Source organism: Marmota flaviventris, chromosome 2, assembly GCF_047511675.1.
Source record: "Marmota flaviventris isolate mMarFla1 chromosome 2, mMarFla1.hap1, whole genome shotgun sequence".
NCBI lineage: Eukaryota > Metazoa > Chordata > Mammalia > Rodentia > Sciuridae > Marmota > Marmota flaviventris.
Genome location: NC_092499.1, coordinates 43,707,734 through 43,730,595, shown reverse-complemented (window position 1 = coordinate 43,730,595; position 22,862 = coordinate 43,707,734). Strand labels below are relative to the sequence as shown.

The 22,862-nt window shown below is 33.1% G+C and overlaps 1 protein-coding gene across 5 annotated transcripts in view; it reads left to right on the top strand.

Moving 5' to 3' along the window:
* The window catches only part of Strn3 (striatin 3), a 91,693-nt gene extending 69,558 nt beyond the window's left edge, over positions 1–22,135 (top strand). For 4 of the 5 annotated variants that reach the window (XM_027929821.2, XM_071607821.1, XM_071607822.1 and 1 more), the window contains 9 exons: positions 3,568–3,701; positions 5,207–5,382; positions 5,564–5,611; positions 5,895–6,016; positions 10,411–10,578; positions 12,588–12,728; positions 14,611–14,718; positions 20,226–20,312; positions 20,396–22,135. In XM_027929821.2, coding sequence (XP_027785622.1) covers positions 3,568–3,701; positions 5,207–5,382; positions 5,564–5,611; positions 5,895–6,016; positions 10,411–10,578; positions 12,588–12,728; positions 14,611–14,718; positions 20,226–20,312; positions 20,396–20,565 — 1,154 coding nt within the window. In that variant the 3' untranslated portion in view covers positions 20,566–22,135. The remainder of the gene's footprint in view (positions 1–3,567; positions 3,702–5,206; positions 5,383–5,563; positions 5,612–5,894; positions 6,017–10,410; positions 10,579–12,587; positions 12,729–14,610; positions 14,719–20,225; positions 20,313–20,395) is intronic. The other variant, XM_071607823.1, reaches the window with a different exon arrangement.
* Positions 22,136–22,862: the final 727 nt, after the last annotated feature.

Here is a 22,862-nt window from a genome sequence, read left to right as displayed (position 1 = left end):
GGGGGATTGAACTCGGGCATTCAACCACTGAGCCACCTTCCCATCCTATTTTTGTATTTTATTTAGAGACAGGGTCTCACTGAATTGCTTATTAGCACCTCGCTATTGCTGAGGCTGGCTTTGAACTCACTATCCTCCTGTCTCAGCCTCTCAAGCCATTGGGATTACAGGCATGTGCCACCGCGCCAGACTTATCACATGTCAATCTGTGGGATAATTTGAAGAAAGATAAGTCACTAAAATAATAAGTCACTAAGATAGTTATATATAATAAAATATAAAATATACAATTATTTTATTATAATAAAAGCAAAAGGAATGCAGAGTCACATCGTTTGTTGATTTTTGTGATCTCATTTCTACTATTGAATTATTCTTATTTTGGGGAATAATTTCTCCCATTTTCTAAAATGCACATAACTCTATTATGTGCAGACAGAATGCCTTTATTTTATTTGTTTTTATTTTTATGTGGTGCTGAGGATTGAACCCAGTGCCTCACCGCATGCTAGGCAAGCTCTCTGCCACTGAGCTATAGCCCCAGCCCTGTTTGTTTGTTTGTTTTTTAACCAAATAATGCATGGTACATTTGTTAGACTTTTTATAATTAATATACATTCTAAACTTCAGATTGTGCAGTTAAGACAAAGCCATATTAGCAGGAGTATAGATCCTTTTAAATGTTTCAGACTAGTGACTTAACATAAAAAAGCCAGTCAAGACTTACCACTACATAAAAATCAATTTAGAGCTGCCTCTGTGTAGTGTGTGTGTGTGTGTGTGTGTGTGTGTGTGTGTGGTGTTTTAAAGAAAAATGTAAGTCAGTAATGTCTTTCATAGTGGTAGGAGGAAGGCAAGGGGAAGGTAAACCTTACTAAAATTTGTTATTTAGAGACATTTGATTTTAACTTTGAACTGAGTTTGTAGTCTTATTTCAGTGGCAAATCCTTTCTTGTTTTCTTTTTTAATTCCTTGTTATACCTCAATTTTTAAAGAACAAGTTACAACCTTTCAAACTATTGTTAGTAAAGACTTTAAGATATACCATGTTGCCACTGACATAAGTGGAAATTCTTTTGGGGGCTCTGTTCTTTAAATTTGATAAGATTTGAAGAGAAAGGAAGAGTTTCCCTGGTTATAGTGTCCATCAAAAAGAGGAATAATAATAAATAATGACCATTCCTATCATTGAATTAAAAACTTTTTAATTTTTTTATTTGAATTGCTGATGACATTTTATGCTTATGTACACATGTACCATGGGTAATTATATTAACATTAATAAGATGAATTTGTAGAATGGAAATTAGCTTTGTTGGCAGGGAAACAAGGACAAACAAATTGAGTATTTACTGTGATTACCATGTGCCACAGTGATGGGTGATATCGAAAATAAAAATAATAGCTTAAGTGATATTTTTTTTGTGCACCCAGATATACATGTAAATAAATGCTGAGTAAGAGGAATGGCTTGCTTAATACAAAGAAATATGTGTGCATAGAAAAAGGGATAGAAATATTAATTACAAATAAGTATAATACTTTTTGGTAAATGTGGTTAATCTAAAACTCCAGTAAAACAAGCTAATATTGCCAACTAGTTAATATTGTCAAAGTACTTTCTTTCACCCCTAAAGTAGTCAATGGTTGATCAGAAATAATCCTGCAAAAATAATATGTTATATTTAAGTTGTTTAATTGAGCTTTTAAGTTTTGTGTTAGTGAATATAAGTGGAAAGAATAGCATTTTAACTTAGAAACAAATTATCTTTGTACTGGCAAAAGATGCTTTTGAGTAAATTTTACTTACTGACTGATAAAATTGTTCTTAAACATAATTTTAAACTTGATTTTAAAGCTCTTAGTTATTTCTGGTATTACCAATAAATGAACAGTAGAAATGAAAAGATCAGTGCTACAGTTTGTTCAGGTTCAGCAAGTATAGTCATTAAAAGATGAATTAAATACTATCTAGTGTCCCCATTTATATATATTTTCTGGCAGTGCTTTCAAATTCACTTTACATCATTTGCTAAATTGCATAGCATAGTTTAATAGGATAAAAATAACAACATATAGCTGGGAGTGGTGGCACATGCCTGTAATCTCAGTGGCTTAGGAGGCTGAGGCAGGAGGATCAAGTTCAAAATTAGCCTCAGCAGTGGTGAGGTGCTAAGCAACTCAGTGAGACCCTGTCTCTAAATAAAATACAAAATAGGGCTGGGGATGTGGCTCAGTGGTTTAGTGCCCCTGAGTTCAGTGCCCAGTACCCCATCCCCCCCCCCCAAAAAAAAAACCCACAAAGTATTCTAAATAAAGATAAATTTTACTATGGCCATAGTGTATGTGTGTATATATTGTATATTCTCAGAATTGTTTTCAATAGTATTAGTGAATGCTTATTTTAATATATCATTTTTCATAGGAATTTTTAAAAATTATCAGCTTGAGCTTTTGAATGCTTTTTTTCCCAATTTGTTCATGAATTTTAAGTGTATTTTGATATGTTGTTTTGTATTATAATTACTCCAGTATTTTTTCTTGCCATCTTAATGTTAACATTTTGCTTTTAAAGCACATGTTTGAAATGATAAAATTATTGCTTACACAAACTGTCAACAGCAAATTTTTTGATAATAATATAGTCAGTCATTCAAATTATAGTAGTTTAACTGGTCAATAGAATGTATAGAGGAAAATATTTTAAATAATTTAATTGGAACTTCTAATATCAACATGGGAAACTGTAATGATGTACATGATACAGATGAGAAAACTAAGCAAAATGAAGCTTTCATTTCAGTTATATTTGAAATTGAAATGGCCATTCTGATTAAAAAATGTAAAGTTTTATAATCATTATACTTCATTTGTGTCATTTTAAAAGTGTCATGGTAAATAAAAGAGGACATTAAAATAAAAATTGTAGTCACAGTTTTAAAACTGGAGGGCATTCTGAAGAGCACACGAATTAACCTTATAAGAGACTTAGCTGTAGAGGTACCTTTTTCCTAGGCCATTGTTGTCACTGATATACTGTCATAGCATACTGGAAACCATTCACATTTGAATGCTTTGTTTTTAATCTTTAGATTTAAAAAGATTTTTTTTTTAATCTTTAGAAAGAAAAGGACTTAGCAGCAGCCTGTTCACTTTTTAAAAATACTGTGTAAGCTACTTTGAAGTTGATGGTAGAGGTTTATTCTCCTATGAATAGCTAAAATCTGATATTTAACTCCTTTACTTAATCAAAAATTTTTCTATTTCTTATATAAACTTTAATTTACTGAAGTGATACAGGATTTGAATAGACAAAACTTTTGTGCCCTACCTCCCACCCTGGAATAGTGTACGTAGTACATATTTGATATGTAGAGGATAACTACTTTGCAGTTTCAACACATTTGTTTATTACTAGTAATAGGATTTTTTGAGTGGAAGTGGGAAAATAGAAATTCATAAATATTACTGAATTATGTAACTGTTTAGTGCTTAAATTTCCCCCACAATATTTGTCTTGTACTGTATGATTTTTCAGCATTTAAGAAGCGGTTTTGTTCTTTATAGCTGAACCAATAACGTTTCCATCTGGAGGAGGCAAGTCATTTATTATGGGTTCTGATGATGTTTTGTTAAGTGTACTGGGCCTTGGAGACCTTGCAGACTTGACGGTAACAAATGATGCAGACTATAGTTATGATGTAAGTGCAGTTTTATTTTTAATTTTTTTAATGATTTAATAGAAGGCTTCCTTATTTTTTGGAATCACTTATAAAGCAGAATTAATGTCAAGGTGCATGGAAAAGATAAGTTTTAAGTGTGTCAATGTGTTGATTTGAAGTGACATATAGTTTTCTAACTTTCTTTGTGGTGTTTAAATTTTTCTTAGGTATTTTGTTGGATTAGCTAGGTGTTTGGATGATTACCTTAAAATATTGGTCAGCAAACACATCTTGAATAGTCTCAATTATCTTACAGAAATTAAGCCTATTTTGGTGTTTACAAAAGAAATTATTTGCCTTCAAGTTACTTCTTAAAATAAAAAATGTTTTATTTTTGAGGTTTAATCTGCTTAAGGATAATGTTAAAGTTGGCTTGCATCATTTTCTAAGTATTTAATTCCATTTGAGGGCTAGGTAGAGCATTCAGGAGGAGTGGGAAGGACAGCATAAGAGGTGAAATTAGTCTTGGAATAAATTTTTTCTAGACATTTAATATTCAATTGAGAGTTAACTATACTTGTTTAGATTTTTATATTATTATGGTTTTTCAGCAAATTAGTTTTTTACTTTTACAGCATATCTTTTTTCTACCTTTCCCTCCCCCCCAGGGGTGCTTAACCACTGAGCCACATCCCCATCCCTTTTGACTTTTATTTGGAGACAGGGGTCTCGCTAAGTTGCTGAGGCTGGCTTTGAACTTGTGATCCTCCTGCCTCAGCTTCCTGAGCTGCTGGGATTACAGGTGTACGCCACTGCGCCTGGCTTTTACATTTTATATTTATTTAGTGTGCTTTTTAGAGACATGAGCCTTGGGTAGGCTTAATTATTCTAGTTAATATTTTTAAAGTATATATGCAGGTAAATTATAGTAAACTTTACTGCTTTAGAAGTGGTTTCACAGCTTATCTTTACAGATGAAGAAATAAAAGTTAAAAGATTAACCTCTGTCATAATCAAGAATTAGACAAATGGTTTGAAAATATTATTAACAGGTCCTTAGCTCAGTTTCTAGAAAGTACCTTAACTTGCTGCCTTTAAAAACTTCACATGCTAGTAATTTCCTAAATGACAACTGTACTGTTTGCCCTTGGATATTTGCTAATTTATATGTGTGTGTGTGTATATACATATATATATATATTTGTTACATTTTGTTTTGTACTTATGTAAAGTATTGCAGCAATGAGTTATTTTATTCTCTTCAACATTTATTACGAGCTTTGGGTTTAGTTTGATGATTAGGTAAAAACAGATTAAGGAACTCTTCATTTGACCTACATATTTGAAAGGCTAATGAAATTATTCTTCTGAATCCTTATAAAATGATAAAGATTTGTTATAAAGCTTTTAATACATTAAATTTCCACTGGACATTTTAGCCAAGCTATTTTAAATATATGTTTTTAAACACAAAAGAAACAAAAACTCCACATACCTATCAGTTTACTACTTTTACCAGTAAATAGTGTGCTTTTCCTTTTTAGTTGCCTGCCAATAAAGATGCCTTTCGAAAGACATGGAATCCCAAGTATACACTACGTAGCCATTTTGATGGAGTGCGGGCATTAGCTTTTCATCCTGTTGAACCTGTGCTGGTTACTGCCTCTGAGGACCATACGCTGAAACTTTGGAACTTGCAAAAAACAGTTCCTGCCAAAAAGCAAGTATTTTAATAATGGCTGGGTTTTTTCCTTCCAATTTTGCTAATATGAATAATTTGATTATACTTCTTTATTGTCTCTTATTTTTTATATGTGCATTTGATCTTCCTAATGATTCTTTAGTTTAATGGTTATTTAACTGCTTTCTCTTCCCCCATCCTTTTTTTCTCCATCTTTTAGGAGTGCCTCTTTAGATGTAGAGCCTATCTACACATTTAGGGCCCACATGTAAGTTTTACTCAACTAGTACTTAATTAATAACCATAGTTAATAACTGTTATTTACCAATCTTCAAACTTTATAATTTTCTCAATGTTTGCTATTAGGTAAGACAGTTACATAATATCTCATTTTACTAACATTAGTGAGAATATGAATTATGTTAGTTCTATTTAAATATACATGTTTACTTTAAACAGTTTTTAAATACCTTGTAAATCACAGATTTGGGAATGGGGATTGAATTTCTTGGGATTTGTAAGTAATTTTTTTCACTCTCTTCCTATAATAGTGGCCCTGTTCTGTCATTAGCTATTAGTTCTAATGGAGAACAGTGTTTTAGTGGTGGTATTGACGCAACCATCCAGTGGTGGAATATGCCTAGTCCTAACGTGGATCCATATGATACATATGGTAAGTAAAAGATGTCAAAAGTAAATAACTCAAATATTATTAAAGTTATTTAAACATATATTGGTTCCTTCATTTAATTTTTCTATTTGCTAGTAAGTGCTTTAGAAAAGAAATCAAAAAATGTTATGCCATGCATACCTAAGCCTATGAATTGGCATTTTCTGGTATTTTTTAAAAGTCTCTGTTAATTGAAATGTTAATTTCAGTACTAGTTAATGTAATGGGGTGGAAAACAATATAATTTAGCAAATATTTAAACTTAGTGTACATATTTTTAAATATTAAAACAAAGAGGGACAGTGAGGATGTAAATCGATACAACTCATTGGAGGGCCAAGTATTCTTAATTTGAAAATGAAAAAAACACTAAAGAAAACTTTAACTTCTACAAGTGACACTTTTAGAAATCTGTTCTACAGAAAAACCTGAATATATGTTTAAATATATTTATTAGGGCATGTTTCATTATTATTAAAAAATGAAACAATTTTGAGCTCTTTGTTCTTTTTTAATTGACACACTTGGTGCCACTATTTGTCAGGCATAGTCATTATTAGCACTTTGTCCAGAAATAACAGTTAGCCTAATGGAAAAGATGGACATTAAATGAGCAAGGGTTTGGGGGTTACTGCTTACAAATTGTGGTGAGTAATAAGAAAATAGAGTACTATGAGAAAGGTAACAGGTGGAACCTGTTCCTGACTTTAGGTGAGAAGTCAGGAATATTCTAATTAAAATAGTAACATTCAAGCTGAAAGATAAAAGATAACAGAATTTCTGTAAAACATTTTAGGCCGAAAAAGTGACCTGAAAAATGTAGTGTATAAATAGGTGGCTGTGTTGCTGGAGCTGTGGCTCAGTGATAGCGCACTTGCCTGGCATATGTGAGGCACTGTGTTCAGTTCTTGGCACCACATATAAATGAAATAAAGGTCTATCAACAACTTAAAAAAAAAAAAAATCGCGACTGTACTCTGTCTCTTATGGAGAGAAGAGTACATTAAGGGCCGGAGAGTAGAGACAGGAATACTGTAGGAAGCTGCTGTAATGTAGACTAGATGGGAGATGATGTCAAGAGTGGTGGTGGTACAGCAGTTAGAGAGAAGTGTATTTAATATATATGGGGGAAGTAGAGTAGAATAGATAGGACTTTGTGATGAATATGAGTAGATGAAGTGATAAGTGAATGACTTGATTTAATTGTGTTTTCTTAATTACCAACTTTATTGAAATATAATTCATACAATAAATTTCATCTTTTAAAAATATATAATTTAGTAATTTTTACTATGTACACAGAGTTGTGCTACCATTATCTAATTTCAGAACATTTTCATCTCTAGCACTGGGATTTCAGCATGAGCATCTGAGTATGTGATGGTAGCATTTATTGAAATAGGGAAAGAACAAGTGTGGGGAGACAATGAGTTGGATTTGGGGCATGTTGAGAGACAGTATCAAGTAGGTAATATGCAAATATAGAGCTCAGAGATCTGGGTTGAAGATAAAAATATGGGGAAGTCCTTTCTATATAGATGATACTTTTAAGCTGTGAGAATGGATGGTATAACATAAGGAGATTGTGTTGTAAAGAGTAAGAAGAGAAAACAACTTGAAATTAAAATCTTCACAGTAATCCCAACATGGAGAGTATGGCTAGAGCAAGAGAACCAATAAAGGAAATTGAGAAGATGTAATTCAATAGGTAGGAGGAAGTGTGAGAGTGTGGAATCATGGAAGCATCCCCAAAGGAGAAAACATTTTTAGAAGGAAGCAGCCTGCACATTCAGATGTTGCATTTGAATAGGATAAAAAGGATTCTTTTTATGTAAAAGTGACACATAGGTCACTTGTGTCTTTCCCAGATAGAGATTTGTCACTGTAGCTAAGATAAGAGGATGAAGGAACTCTTGATACCCTTTCAAGTCATACTAAATGGATGAAAAGTAATATGATGGGAACAACAAAGAAGAAATGCTTTATATATCATCAAAGGAAAGTATCAAATTTTGTATAGTAGAGGTTATCATCGATTCCCTCCCCACCTTTTAAATTTAATTTTATTTTGAGACAAAGTCTCTCACTAAATTTCCCAGGCTGGCTTTAAACATGTGCTCTTCCTGCTTTAGCCTACTGAGTCCCTGGGATTACAGGCACACACCAGTGCACCTAGCTCATCATTAATAACTTAAGCAAGATGATTTTTGGTGTGTGCTAATGGCATCAGACACCACCATGTTGGAGTAATTTGAATAGTAAATAGGAAAAGAAGCATACTTACTTCAGATGCTTTTTTTTTTTTTTAACTATTTAGCAGAAGAGTGGTAGAGTAAGGTTAATAATTTTTTTATTCAGGTTGAAAGATTCTGGAACGTACTTTCTCTTTTTGGTAGTTGGACACAATACCTTTATTTTATTTATTTTTATATGCTGCTGAGGATTGAACCCAGGGCCTCACAGGTATTAGGTGAGTGCCCTGGAACATACTTTTTTTTTTTAAATGGTAATGACTTCAAGATGAGAATTTGTATAGTACAGAATCAGAAAATATGAAAACAAGTTAGCAAATTGACTGAGATGCAGAATACATCTGGTGGGTTTAATAGAAAGGAGAACAACCAAGAGGATAGCTTACAGTATTAGTAGATTATAGATTGGGTGGCAGGAAAATGAGGAAAGGCTTCCTATTTAAAGCCTATATCTTCTTGGTTCAGTATAAGGCACAATCATTCACAAAGAAGGGAATTTGGAAGCAGTAGGGAAATGATGATGAATAATTATGGAAATAGGAGAGATTTACTAGAAAAACAAGATTGTTAGGTATGATACTCAATGTTATTAGCCCTCAAATATCCATCAATTGATGAATGGATAATTAAAACGTGGTAAAATCTATTGCATAGTAAGGCCATCCATACAGCCGAAGTGACTGAGGATGTCCTTAGTCACTGGTTCTTAGGACCATGCCAGGAAGATTTCAGAGGAGTCACTCAAGAGTAGTAGACATGAGTTTATTAGAACGGACAGGAAAAGGGAACACTATTAAGGAAGAGAGTAGGAGAGGATAGGGATAGCATGCCCCTATTGCCCTCTTTTTTTTTTGGATACCAAGGATTGAACTCGGGGGGCACTCAACCACTGGGCCACATCTCCAGCCCTTTTTTGTATTTTATTTAGAGATGGTCTTACTGAGTTCCTTAGTGCCTCCCCATTGCTCAGGCTGGACTCGCAATCCTCCTGCCTCAACCTCCCAAGTCATTGGGATTACAGGCGTGCACCTCCACGCCCGAAGTATTGCCCTCTTTTATTGGGGATCCCAGGGGAATTTCCAGAGAGTCCCACTCAGACATCTTACAGCAGATTTAAAAAACCCACTGTGCATGGTCTTACCCCATGGAGGGGAGATTTTACTATTAGGATTATGTGCTAAGATCCAAGGCAACCCTGCGTTACTTTGGACCACACTGACCAGTTCTAGTTGAAACTCATTCTTACAAATTTTATTGTTGGACTTTTCTTCTAATTATCCTATCTCCATGAGTCCTGGAATCTGGTCTGCATAAAGGTCATGAAGGCTCCCCCATTCAGGATAACTTGTGTTCTTCTTATTTGGGCCTGCATTTCTCCTGCTGATAACAGGTTGTTTCCTGAGGAATGTAACATGTCCTATTGACTTAAGCCAGGGCAGGGCCACAGGTAAATTGCTTTTTAAAGGAAAGCATGTGGGAGTTAGCACAGTAAACCTAGTTTATAGAATTATTGCCTTAATCTCATGTTTCTGCCATTCACTTCTATCTCTTGCCTATTAACATCCATACAATAGAATTTTATTTGGCAATAAAAAGAAACATACTGATACAAGTTACAACATAATTAAGCTTTGAAAACATGTTCAGTGAAGCCAGTCACAAAAGGTCATGTGTTGTATGATTCTATTGATAAAAAATGTTCAGAATAGGCATATCTTTAGAAATGAGTAGACTAGTTGTTGCCTAGAGCCATGGAAAGGTAGGGAAGAAGAATTTTGGGAAAGTAGCCAACAAGTAATGAAAGTGTCCTAAAATTGATTGTGATGGTTGTACAACTTTGAATATACTAAAGATCTTTGGATTTATACTTTAAATAAATGAGTTGTAGGGTATGTAAATTATATCTCAATAAAGAGGTTTTATTTCTTCTCCAAGTATTTATTTCTTATAGGAAATTGTGAAAATACAGAATAGTAGTTTGGGGGAGGATGATAAAAATAGCTCTTAACTCTACTACTTAGTCCCTTGTATATTTGGTTTATCTTTTTGTAGACTTTATTGTATTCTTTTTATTTAATTATATGGTAAGCTATCTTTAGATAACAACCTTACTTTGCTAATTTTGTTTTGTTTCTTTCTTCCCAGAGCCAAATGTTCTAGCTGGCACTTTAGTTGCTCATACAGATGCAGTCTGGGGTCTTGCTTATAGTGGCATAAAAAATCAGTTACTGTCTTGTTCAGCAGATGGCACTGTTAGGTTATGGAATCCACAAGAAAAATTGCCATGTATTTGCACTTACAATGGAGACAAGGGTGAGTAAATTTTGTCTGTCTAAAACAAAATAAAAAGGGCTGAGATGTGGTTCAGTGATAGAAGGTCTCTGGGTTCAATCCCTACTACCAGGGAAGGGCAGGGATGGGAGCAGGAAATTGTGATATAAAAAGGACAAAGCAATTGATTGGTTATTTCTGTATTTCCCCAAAGAGAGATGTTAAAAGAATTTCATAAAACTTAGGATAATCTTTTTACTTGGTTACTTTTTACTTGATGTGATTTACAAATATGAATTGTAGCTTAGTGCTTTTTTACTTCTTTCAGATCGTGTTCTGTTTTAAAATTAAATGGGACTAGGGATATAGCTTGGCCATGGAGTGCTTGCCCATGACTCTGAGCACACAGGTTATGAGTCTAGCCATAATCACTGAAATAGTACCTTTAACCAGGTACAAATTAAGTTGCTTTCATGATACCAGATTTTTTTCTTATTAAAGAAGGCTTTAGGGCTGGAGTTGTATGTTGATAGAGCACTTGCCTAACATGTGAGGCACTGGGTTCAATTCTCAGTACTACATATAAATAAAAAGATCCATTGACAACAACAAAAAAATTATATATAAAAAAAAAAGGCTTTAGCCAGTACCTTTTAAAGACATTTGCTTATGTGTGGGCTGGGGTTGTGGCTCAGTGGTAGAGCACTCACCTAGCACACATGAGACTCTGGGTTCGATCCTCAGCACTACATAAAGATAAATAAATAAAACAAAGGTATTGTGTCCAACTACAACTAAAAAATAAATATTTTTTTAAGACATTTGCTTATGTGTATGTGTGTGTGTGTGTGTAAATGGGAGAAAGAGAGAGAGAGAATATGTTTTTATTGGTCTTATTTTCTGAGCCATTTTTAAATTTGGGGTTTTTTTTTTTTTTTAATCAGACCTTTTCTTTAAATATAATTTTAGAACATCTTAGATGAATAGTAAATATATTTAATTTTGCATCTTTTAATTGTTGATGGACTTTATTTATTAATTTATTTACATGCGGTGCTGAGAATTGAACCCAGTGCCTCACATGCTAGGCAAGCACTCTACCACTGAGCTACAACCCTAGCCCTTTGAGTCTTTTTTATATGGTTCTCCTAGTTTTTCAGTTACTCAGGCTTTACAGGTAAAAGTTTATTTAGTTATTTGTTTCTTGCTTCATTCACATAATTGATGGCTAGACTCCGGATTTTACCAAATTGGATGTTGATATGGCTAGATGAATTTTAATATGTTAAAATGAGAAATTGCCAGGCTGGGGCTGTAGCTCAGTGGTAGGGCACTTTCCTTGCACGTGTGAGGTATTTTGGATTCGATCCTCAGCACCACGTAAAAATAAATAAATAAAGATATTGTACCAGCTACAACTAAAAAATTTAAAAAAAAAAAAAAAAAGAGAGAGAGAGAGAGAAAGATTGCTGCTCAGGATACTACTATCATGCTACTATCATGTCAGTGTCTTCCAGAGTCCAAGCTTCATTTTTATAGACAGAAAAATTTGACTTGTATTAGCTACTTTTTTAAGGCTTACAGATTTGACAGGTGACCCAAGATAATGATCCAAAAAATGCCAATTTTATTTTTCCCTAAGAAAATTAGAAAGTGGACCAAAAACTTAGCCTTCCTACCTTAGAAGGAAATGCATAAGAAACTGCTAATTTTTGCATATGCCTGTTCTTTAGGTGTGTTTTTTCTTTTAATATTGAATGTTATAAATAAAAACTTATTAAATAGGGCTGGGATTGTGGTAGAGTGCTTGGCTAGCAAGTGTGAAGCACTGGGTTCAATCCTCAGTGCCTCCTATAAATAAATAGATAGGTAAATAAATAAATAGATAGGCCTATTAAATGAATGAGGAATGGTTGCTTTTTAACTATTCTTACACAGTTAACTTTCATTATTAACATTTCTTAAAAATATTTTAATTCCTTTTTCTTATTAGAAAAGTGGGAATTTCAAAAATACTGTGTTACTTTATATCTTTTGGGGCTTATTTACAGAACATGGAATACCTACATCTGTTGACTTTATTGGCTGTGATCCAGCTCATATGGTGACCTCTTTCAACACTGGTAGTGCAGTAATTTATGATTTAGAAACATCACAGTCATTGGTGATGCTTTCATCACAGGTAGATTCTGGTAAGTTTTTCGTGACTTTCTTTGAAACCTTAGAAAGGATTTTTATCCAAGAGGTTAATCTTTCAGTTAGTTTTAATGTTTTGATTACCTAGGTTTAGGATAGAAAAATAGTTTTATTATGTTACTGTAGTACTTATTTACATTATTACAGAGGAGTGAGTAAAGTGAAGGTGAAAACAAAGGAAATAAATAGAAAGTAGAGAATATAATAAAACCTCATGTACTTGTCATCTAATTTCAGTTATTATAAATGGCCAGTACTGTAAATGTGGTATGTGATGTATGTTTTACAGTTTCTGTAAGTAGGAATTCAAAGAAGGTGCATGTATTGTGATTGGTTGATAGGTTTCAGATGTCTTTTCACTTATAGGTACCTCTACCTCTCTTCTATTTTCCTTATTTGCTGTATTAATTTTTTAATAGAAGGAATTAGACAGTTTTGTCAGGTTTCCCACAGAATGGATTTTGCTGGTTGCAACCCTATGGTATCATTTGTAGTATTCATTTTATTTCCTATAAATTGGTTATAGGTCCAGAGTTTTATTCAGATTCAGGTTCAGGTTTGGGTTTTTCTGTTAGTTTCTCTTTTTTACCTGTTTAGAAATTTTCTTGGCCAGACTTCAGATAATTTGTGAACTTTTTCAGATATAAATATTATTTGGTGGTTTATCTTTCTGTGATGTTTTTAGTCTTGATCATTGCCTGATCCATTTAATCATTAATTCTTGAAAAATGATTTTGTAATTCTGTCATCTCTTCTCATGCATTAGCTAGAATATTTCTATAATAAATATGATTTCCTCATCAATAATTTGGTTATCATCTTGAAGTTAGTGATTGTTACAGAAAAGCAAGATAAAGTGAGTTTTTCCCCCATTTTATTTACCAGTTTTCAAAATAACGAAGTGGTATTGTTTTTGGTATCATTATGATAACTCACAGGTATAAATGTATTTGTTATGTTTCAATTTCTTACAAGTGTTCTTAATGTTGTTCAAATTATGTCTTTTTGGCCAATGGGAGCTTATTCAGGTTGGCTCTTAAGTCTTCTGAATATGCGCCTGGTAGTTGTTGATAGCTCTTGCTTTTTGATATAATGAAAGATTCTAGGTTCATCTTGTTTGGTGACTCATGTCTGAGATCAGTATTTTTCTAGGGAGCTATGGCTCTTTTTAGTGGGAAATGGCATTTAGAAGATTACAGTCTGGATGCTAAAACTCTTTGCTTATCCTCATGGTCTTCATGAGGTTCATTATTTTAATCTTTTTCAGTGGTCAGAGCTAGGAAACATGTTTTTTTACAAAAGTAAAATACTTCCAATTCAAATTTCTTGGTTCTCAACAAAATCATCATCATCTCATTTGATTTATCCCACAGCCTACATATAGTTGTCTAATAATACTGTCATCACCAATAATTTGATTACTGGTAATAGTTATCCTTAGGATTAGTTCACTAGGGACCATATTCCGCTATGGATATACAGTCTAATTACTGTGCTTTAGTATCTCTTCCACTAGTTCTTTCTTTCTGGTTGTACCATAGTTGGATAATTAAGATCACTTATTTAATCTTAAGTCGATTTTCTTAGTAAGTGCTTTTTAAAAGAAACAATTGCTTTTATCATTATATACTTACATGGTTCCATGGCCACATTTTAAACCAAGCTGTACTCATTCTCAGTGTCTCCTTAACTCTATTATTTCTCCCCCCCACTACACAGGTAAAATCCATGTATGTTTTAAATTTAGTATCTAAGAGTTCTTTTGTACATACACTATTTAAAGTCTAATAGTATTCATTCTGGTGAGACTTAAAAAACCATCATCCAACTTCTATTTGAAGCCTGGAAATTTAAAATATTGTTTGTCTCTATTTTCAGGTTTACAATCCATTAATCATATTAATAGAATAGTAAGTCATCCCACACTTCCTGTTACAATAACTGCTCATGAAGATAGACACATCAAATTTTTTGACAATAAAACGGGTAAGCAAGTTATCTTTTCATATTAATAGTACTGCAAATTTGAAGTAATTGAAAATGCTGTTCTTTTATATGTTGAGTTTTGACTATGAAATTGCCAAGTTAAACTTTGGGGGTTTGTTTTTTGGTGGTTTTTTTTTTTTTTTGGAGATATTAGTGTGTGCTAGGCAAGCACTCTTCCACTGAGCTAAACCCTTATCTCAGCTATTTTTACTCAAGAGTTCTGCTTTACTTAGCATGTAGCACACTTGAGTATGTTAAAATTTTATCCTTAAATAATACATACTGCCTTTCCTATCATGATTTCTTTCATGTCCTTTTAGATAAATATATAAGTCCTTGGAAATTTTTTTCCTTCATATTCTATTATGAATTAATTATAGCAGAAGACATCTCTTAAAACTATCAGTGGATTAAATGCTGGTATAGTGGATTTTTTTTTTTTTTTGTCAATTGTTTTTCTTGTTGTAAGGAAATATATTAGTTGTCTTGATGTCAAACCAAATCTTATTTTACTTACAGTGTGTATATATGTGTGGGGGTGGTGGTGGATGTGTTTAAGGACTACTTTTTCATCTCTTATTACTAGGAATACTACATAAGATACTGTTTAATCTCTTTCTGGAAAGGTCTGACAGCTAGAGAAGCTATTATGAGAAAAGCTAAAACAAAGTATTAAAGGACTTAAATTAAGAAATATTGCAACCTTATTACAGAGCAAAAAAAATTATCAAGGCAGGCAGCAAACTAGAAGTATAGGCTTCTCTTTGAAGGTTATATAGGACAGGGCAATAAGTTTCTGTCTTTAGAGTCTTGCAGAAGATCCTTTAGTTCAAATAACATTTCTATAGGCAGATTCCTTTTAACTCAGTAGAACAGGTTGGGAGCAGAGTGAATATTCACAGGTCTATATATTGTCAGGAAATAAAATTCATATTCGTGTGGATATTCTCAATTTAACATCTTATAAAAATAATTCTTTGAACCATTTTTATGAAGGTTAAATATGTCTTCCTTTATTATAAGAGCAGAGAAGTAATTTCCTTTGTGTTTCTAAAAAATAATTTTTATTAATGAAAATTTTCATGTCAAATGGGAGGTTCAGGGATTTTACAGAAAGCAAAAGGTGTGTCTCACAGTGGTTTTACTGGTAGAAAATAAGTAATCACTTTAACAAAATAAGAAGCATATATAGTTTTTCCACTTGTTTCCAATTTTTTTTCCTGTTTAATAGTCTAGTACCTTATCTGTAGTGTGAAGATAATTGAAGCAGTGGGCTCCAAACAAAATATTTTAAGCTAAATCGACCATCCCTCACCATATACACATACCTTGAGTTTGATTTAACTATGAATTATCTTCAAATATAGTGTTTCTAAAAATACCTTCTTTGAAAATTTATAATTCATTAAAATATGGTCCACTAGCCTATCCACCATAACTAGTTGTTAATAGAGTATTACTTAAAATGAAGAGTAATTTAGCTGAACTTTTTTTTATCTGGATCATAACAATTAATACTATGAATGAGTTCATTAAGTAAGTGAATATATCATTTTAATCACCAAAATGCAGTGTTTTGTATTCTGTACTGCACTGGATGTAGCATTATGTACAAATGTGATTCCTTTCTGGGGGCTTAATGGTTGTCGAGGGGATAGTAGGAGACACACATTTATGTGTGTACACACATATACATGCATAAAGTGGGGATTTGAGCTTTGCCCTAAGGAATTGGTAGTTTTCATTTTTAAATGAAGAAAATAGTAAGAAATTCCAGATAAAGGGATATTTTGAGCAGAGGCACAGTGATAGGAACTTGTACTGGAACAGAACGTTCTTTCTTTTGGGGGTGGGTGGGTACTGGGGATTGAACTAACTGGCACTTGACCACTAAGCCACATCCCCAGCCCTATTTTGTATTTTATTAGAGACAGAGTCTCACTGAGTTGCTTAGCGCCTTACTTTTGCTGGGGCTGGCTTTGAACTCTCGATCTTCCTGTCTCAGCCTGCCAAGGTGGTAGGCTTACAAGTGTGGGCCACTGTACCTGACCAGAAGGTTTTTTTTAAAGCAAAGCCAAAGAGGTGAGTTTAGAGGAGGATAATAGAATCTAATGAGGACTTAATTGGGTTTTTATTCATGCTGTGGGAACCACTAATATTACTTGAGGAATTGTTTGCAAAATTGGTATAGGAAGATTAATCAATGATTCTTGACCTGAACTTTCAGTTTCTACTGCTTATTCCAGAGAATCTTTCAGGGTCCATGATTTTTTAAAATTTTCGTTGGAAGCACAGATTCAAGTTGCCATACTGTGCCTGAAAGATTTAGGTAGTGAGTGATTCTGGAAGGAGGTACTGTACAAGTGAAGGATGTGAACAAATTGTAGAAAGACGCTGAATTGATTGTAAACTCATTCATCTAGCAACATTTATTGAGTATCTGCCATATTCTGGTACAGTTACTGCTGTTTGGTGAACAAAACAGAAACAGCACTCCATCCTCTTGAGCTTACAGACTAGTGGCACAGTGCTTATTTCATGTGAGACATTGTTCTATTTGGTTTGCCTATATTAAATCATTTCCTTTTTTTTTTTTTTTTTTTTTTTTTGTTTAAGTACGGGGAAATTGAACCCAGGGACACTGACCTATATTTCTAGCGATTTTTATTTTTTATGGTCTTGTTAAGTTTTCCAGGCCTCCTCAGCCTCTTGAGTTGCTGGAATTACAGGCATATGCCACTACATTTGACTATATTTACTTTTTTAATACCTATAAAGTAAATACTATTATCCTCACTAATGATTTGTGCAGTGTTACACAACAGATAAAAATTGTGGGTTTGGGAATTCAAACTTCATTATTTATATATTTTATGTCATTCTTTATTTCCTTTCCATTTTGTAAAGGCCAACAATGTTTATTAGCCAGTGAAAGGGCTTAAGGTGCTTGGGAAAGAAGAATGGATGAATTGACTACATTTATCTATTTCTGCAGTTAATAAAACGAGGAAAACTTAGTTTTACTGGAGAAAAAGGTGTTAGCATTGGGATAGGGCCAGAGTAAAACAGGTTAATAGTGAAAAACTGCAGGTATATGGTGGTGAAGGGAGGGATCCTAGTTATTAGAAGAGATCCAGAGCTTTATGTAGTCACTAGTAGATGCCCAGCATCAAATGCCTCCATACATGGTCCATCTGATGGGATTATTCACATTTTATGACTGTGACTATGTAGAAAAGAAGGTTGACTCTCAATTGGGGATTAATTTAGTGTACCAGAAGGAGGTCTAGAGATAAATTTGGAAAATTATAGCTCCCTTTAAGAAATGTATATATCTATAATGTTGAATAAAAGAAGTCTATGATTTAAGTTGTTAAATTTAAGAGAAACAAGATCATAGTTTCTTCTCTCTGAAGAGAGAAATCAGAACTAGATCAGTGAATTAAGAGTTAGCATCATAAATATGACATTTTAAGGGAATCTAATGATGCTTGATACTGCTAATGTTTTCACATTGTTGACTTGAAGGCCAATCCATTATATTCTGTGTTTTTTTTTAATATATCTTTAGTTATAGATGGACACAATGCCTTTATTTTTATGTGGTGCTGAATATCGAACCCAGGGCCTCACACATGATAGGCAAGCACTCTGCCACTGAGCCACAACCTCAGCCCCTGTTTTTTTTTTACTCTTAAAAAAATAAAACAAAACATAGAAAGCCAATTTTTTAAAATAGTAATATTGAGACAAGGTGATAGATGAATTATGTTAGAGTAATAAATTGAAGATACTGTTAAATGATTTTTCTGTTTCTCAGGCTAGCACAATCTCTAAAATTAGACTGTTAATTAATTTTACTATTAATGAGAAACAGACAACTATAGATTGAAATGATGAGAGTTTTTTAATTCATTTTTTAGTTGTAGATAGACACAGTATCTTTATTTTTATTTATTTATTTTTATGTTGTACTGAGGATCAAACCCAGGGCCTCACGCATGCAAGGCAAGTGCTTTACCACTGAGCCACAACCCCAGCTTATGATGAGAGACTTTTTAAATACAGTCCTTGACTAATAACTTTTAGTATTGCCAGAAAATTATAGGCTTTTTATGTTGTTGGTTTTTTTTTTTTTTTTAAGAGTAAATTTTTGCACAATTATGTCGTGGTTTTGTGTTCTTTTCCGCTGTTATAGCCTGATGTTAAGAAACAAAAGTTGACTGTTTTCATGCCCCAGTGTATAATGTTCTAATGGTCCAGCAGCATAGCAAATGATGAGAATTTTGGCAAAGACCTCCTGTCTTTCATTAGGAGAATCCCAGACACTTGAGTAGTAGTAGACTTCTTGCTGAGTGAAAGGGGAGTAAATTTTTTGTTGTTGTTTTTATCAGTATTTGCTTTTTTATCCTCTTCTTGGATAAATCAATTTATGATGTTGCTTTCCATCAGGTAAAAGCATATATTGCCATTGCAGGATGTCCTTGTCTCAGAGTCTTTGTGCAGCAAGAATTCTGTATTCACAATTTGTTTTTTAAATTTCATCTTGTTGTTCAATCTATTTGCTTGCCAAATTTAGTGAAAATAAATTTTCCAGAGCAGTGGTTTTATTACTGTCTGGGGAAATTCAGAGGAATTTCTTGTGGTATACCTCATTCCTTCCTCCTTTCTTGTTTCAAATGTACAAAATAATTAGCATTTCAAAGGATAAATAAACTTCGTCTTTGGGTAGGAATATATCACCTTACTGAGAACCTAATTTGAATTTTAGTTTACACGATCTTTGTTTGTTTGTTTTTTAAGGTACTGGGAGTGCTTAACCACTGACCCACATCCCCAGCCTTTTTTATTATCTTTTTCATTTTGAAACAGGGTCTGCTAAGTTGCTGAGGCTGGCTTCGAACTTGCAGCCCTCTTCTGCCTCAGCCTTTGGAGTTGCTGGGATTATAGGCATGCTTCATACTGCCCATCTAGTTTACATGAACTTAAGTCTTTGCAACTTTGTTGTCATGTTTTCCATTGTCTCTCAGATTCTGTCAAATTCATGTCATACAGAAATCTTCTTAAAAAGTAAATACATTGGAAGGTTCTACATTAGAATTAAAATTCTCTTCAAAATAGTATTATTATAATAGATGTACCTTGAATATATTATATCTATTTATGTGAAGCTTCCAGAATAGGCCAGTCTCTAGAAAGAGCAGGTTAGTTTTGCCAGGTTTTGGAGGTAGGGGTTTGGAGAATTGAGCTGCTTAATGGTTACATACAGAATTTCCTTTTTAAGTGGTGAAAAGTTCTAAACTAGACAGTAGTTACGGTTGCGCACAGTGTGACTATTTTAAAAGCCACTGAATTGGACATTCTCAAATGGCTAAAATGGTAAATTTTATGATGTATATCTTTTAGTACAATAAAAAATGCTGGAGTCGGTTATTTTATGCTGATGCTGTTATAATTTTGGTATTTTTTTTTTGAAAGCTTAATCTTCTTTGATATGTTTTATTTAGGTAAAATGATCCATTCTATGGTAGCTCATTTGGATGCTGTTACAAGTCTAGCAGTAGATCCTAATGGAATCTATTTGATGTCGGGAAGTAAGTCTTGAATTTCTGTACTACTCACAGATTTTATAAAAAGAATTGTTACTCAGTAACAAGCTATAATTGTTCTTTTACAGGCCATGACTGTTCCATTAGATTATGGAATTTAGACAGCAAGACATGTGTACAAGAAATAACAGCTCACAGGAAGAAATTGGATGAGTCAATTTATGATGTTGCTTTCCATCCATCAAAAGCATATATTGCAAGTGCAGGAGCTGATGCCCTTGCCAAAGTATTTGTGTGAATCCACAAAAACTCACATCATGACAAAAGATTTGCTTGGACAGAAAAAGGGTCTGCATCACTGCCATCAGAAAGGTTATTGATATAACACTACATGTGTTCTGCCTGGTGAAGGCTATTTGGGGCAGGCATAAATTGGTAGAAATCACATCTTAATGTCAGGCTCATTAATTTAATTGTAATTACTGTATTTTGTGGGACATAAAGAAAAAGGACTCCAGTATTTGTGGCCTGTACTGGATATGAACTGAGCGTATGTCTGTTTTTTAGGTGTCTCTAAGCCAATGTGGAGTCTGATCTTTCAAAGACTTTTTTTTTTTCCCCTAAAGGACTCTGTGTGCTGCCTTAGGGTTAGGAATGTGGTGCTCTTGTGGGGGAAAGTGAGCTCCAAGAGTAGCTTTTTTTCCATCTCTTAGTGATCTTATGTTTATCAGTTGAATGCCACAGATTCCCTTTTGAACTTATTTTGCTTTAAAAAAAAAAAAAGAAGAAAAAGAAAATTTAACTTAAAATATTTTAGCATTAGTTGCACAAAATGTTTGGATAAAATTCTAGTTTTTATAAGTCTTTTTATATATTTAGCCTGTCACAACAGTGCTCAAGATTGTATTGAAGTTTTTCTGCATTATACAACCCTAAACACTGAGATCTCACTGACCAGCCACCCCCTTAACCACTTTCTTTCCTCCTTTTGCCTAATACAGCTCAGCTAAGTCCTTCCATAAAGATGCTAAATCACCTTCATCATTACATAAATGTCTTCATGAACAAAGGACTATTAAGTGTATTAAAATGAAACAGTGGGGTTTAGTACTCCAAAGGAACTCTTTAAAAAACTAATCTTGGCATCCTATCACTATGTGATATTTTGTACATCTTACTGTATTTACAAGTTTATTTATCAAGGATTATCCATCTTGCTAATGGCCTATTATTTATTTCACTTTTTGTTGGTCTTTATATCCTTTTATTAATGTGCTAAAGAAACCTGTATATCTATTTTGGAACTCCTTTGAATAGTCTAAAATAGACTAAAAATGGAATATTTTATAGTTTATGTTACAAAACAAGGTGTCCCCCCCCGCCAAGATATATATCTTGGTTTACCATGATTCCAAACAAAATTATCTTGTTTAAAAATATTTGGAGTAAAATTTTATTTGCATTACAAATAGGATACAAAGTAGTTCAATCAGGAAACAGAAATCTGCTGTGTTGGGACTAGTTTTCCCTGTTTTATTTTTTTAGATGTGCTTAATTTTATGGTGTAACTAAAGATTTTGTTTGTGTAATGCATGATTAAGACAATAAAGTATTTTTTCTAGTCTTCCAAAAAAAACTTTTCCGATCAGTTTGCAAGTTTTGATGAGTTTTGTAAGGGTTTTTGTTTTACAAACTATGAATCAGCAAATTTTTAAGATTGTACCACAAAGCAAACGTACAGCTGTTGAAAAATAATGTATATAAAATGCATATAATAAATATAAATTGTGTACCTGTATGTTACTGTTGGCTACATCATTTTGTGTTGAATAATAAAGTGCAATACTCTCCATAATTAAACTAGGAAATGGAGATGGTTTCTTAGTCCTTCATTTTTATGCTGTTATTTTTATACATTATTTTGCTCATTGGTATTCAATTAAGATTAGAACAGTGATGCTCTTAACTCCTTTTGAAGTATTTCACCCTATTTATTTGGTGATTTATAAAAACTATTAAAAGAAATTAGACCATTCCAAGTAACTAAAAAAAAAAAGTAGATGCAGTTTTAAATGATGTACTTAAACATCCTGTTCTTTATTTAATCTGAATTTCAATTAATGATGGTGTCCTGTCTAGCTATACCTGTTTCACCAAAAAACATTTGGCAAAGAATAAACTTATTCATTACTTAAAGATTGTTCTTATAAATGAGATTAAGTATTAATATTCTGAAACTTTCCTTCAAAAAGTAATTATTTTACTTGAAAGGAACTACAAATGGATTTAGAAGGGGACACTAGAAAATTTACATGCAAAATCTATTTGAATGCCTGCTGCAAATGTTAAATTACATTGTGTGTGCATTGAGAAATTCCAGATAGAAATTTTAGTTTTTATCCTGAAACACTAAGACTTCTCAAAACCTTTGGAAAAAAAAATATTTTTTTCTGAACTTGAACATTCAACTAATGAACAAATTCAACCAATGAATAAAGGGGCACTTTTCTCCTGACCACCTCCTGCCTCCTCTCTCCTCTCTCCTCTCTCCTCTCCCCTCTCCCTTTCCCTCTCCCATCCCCTCTGTCTCCATCC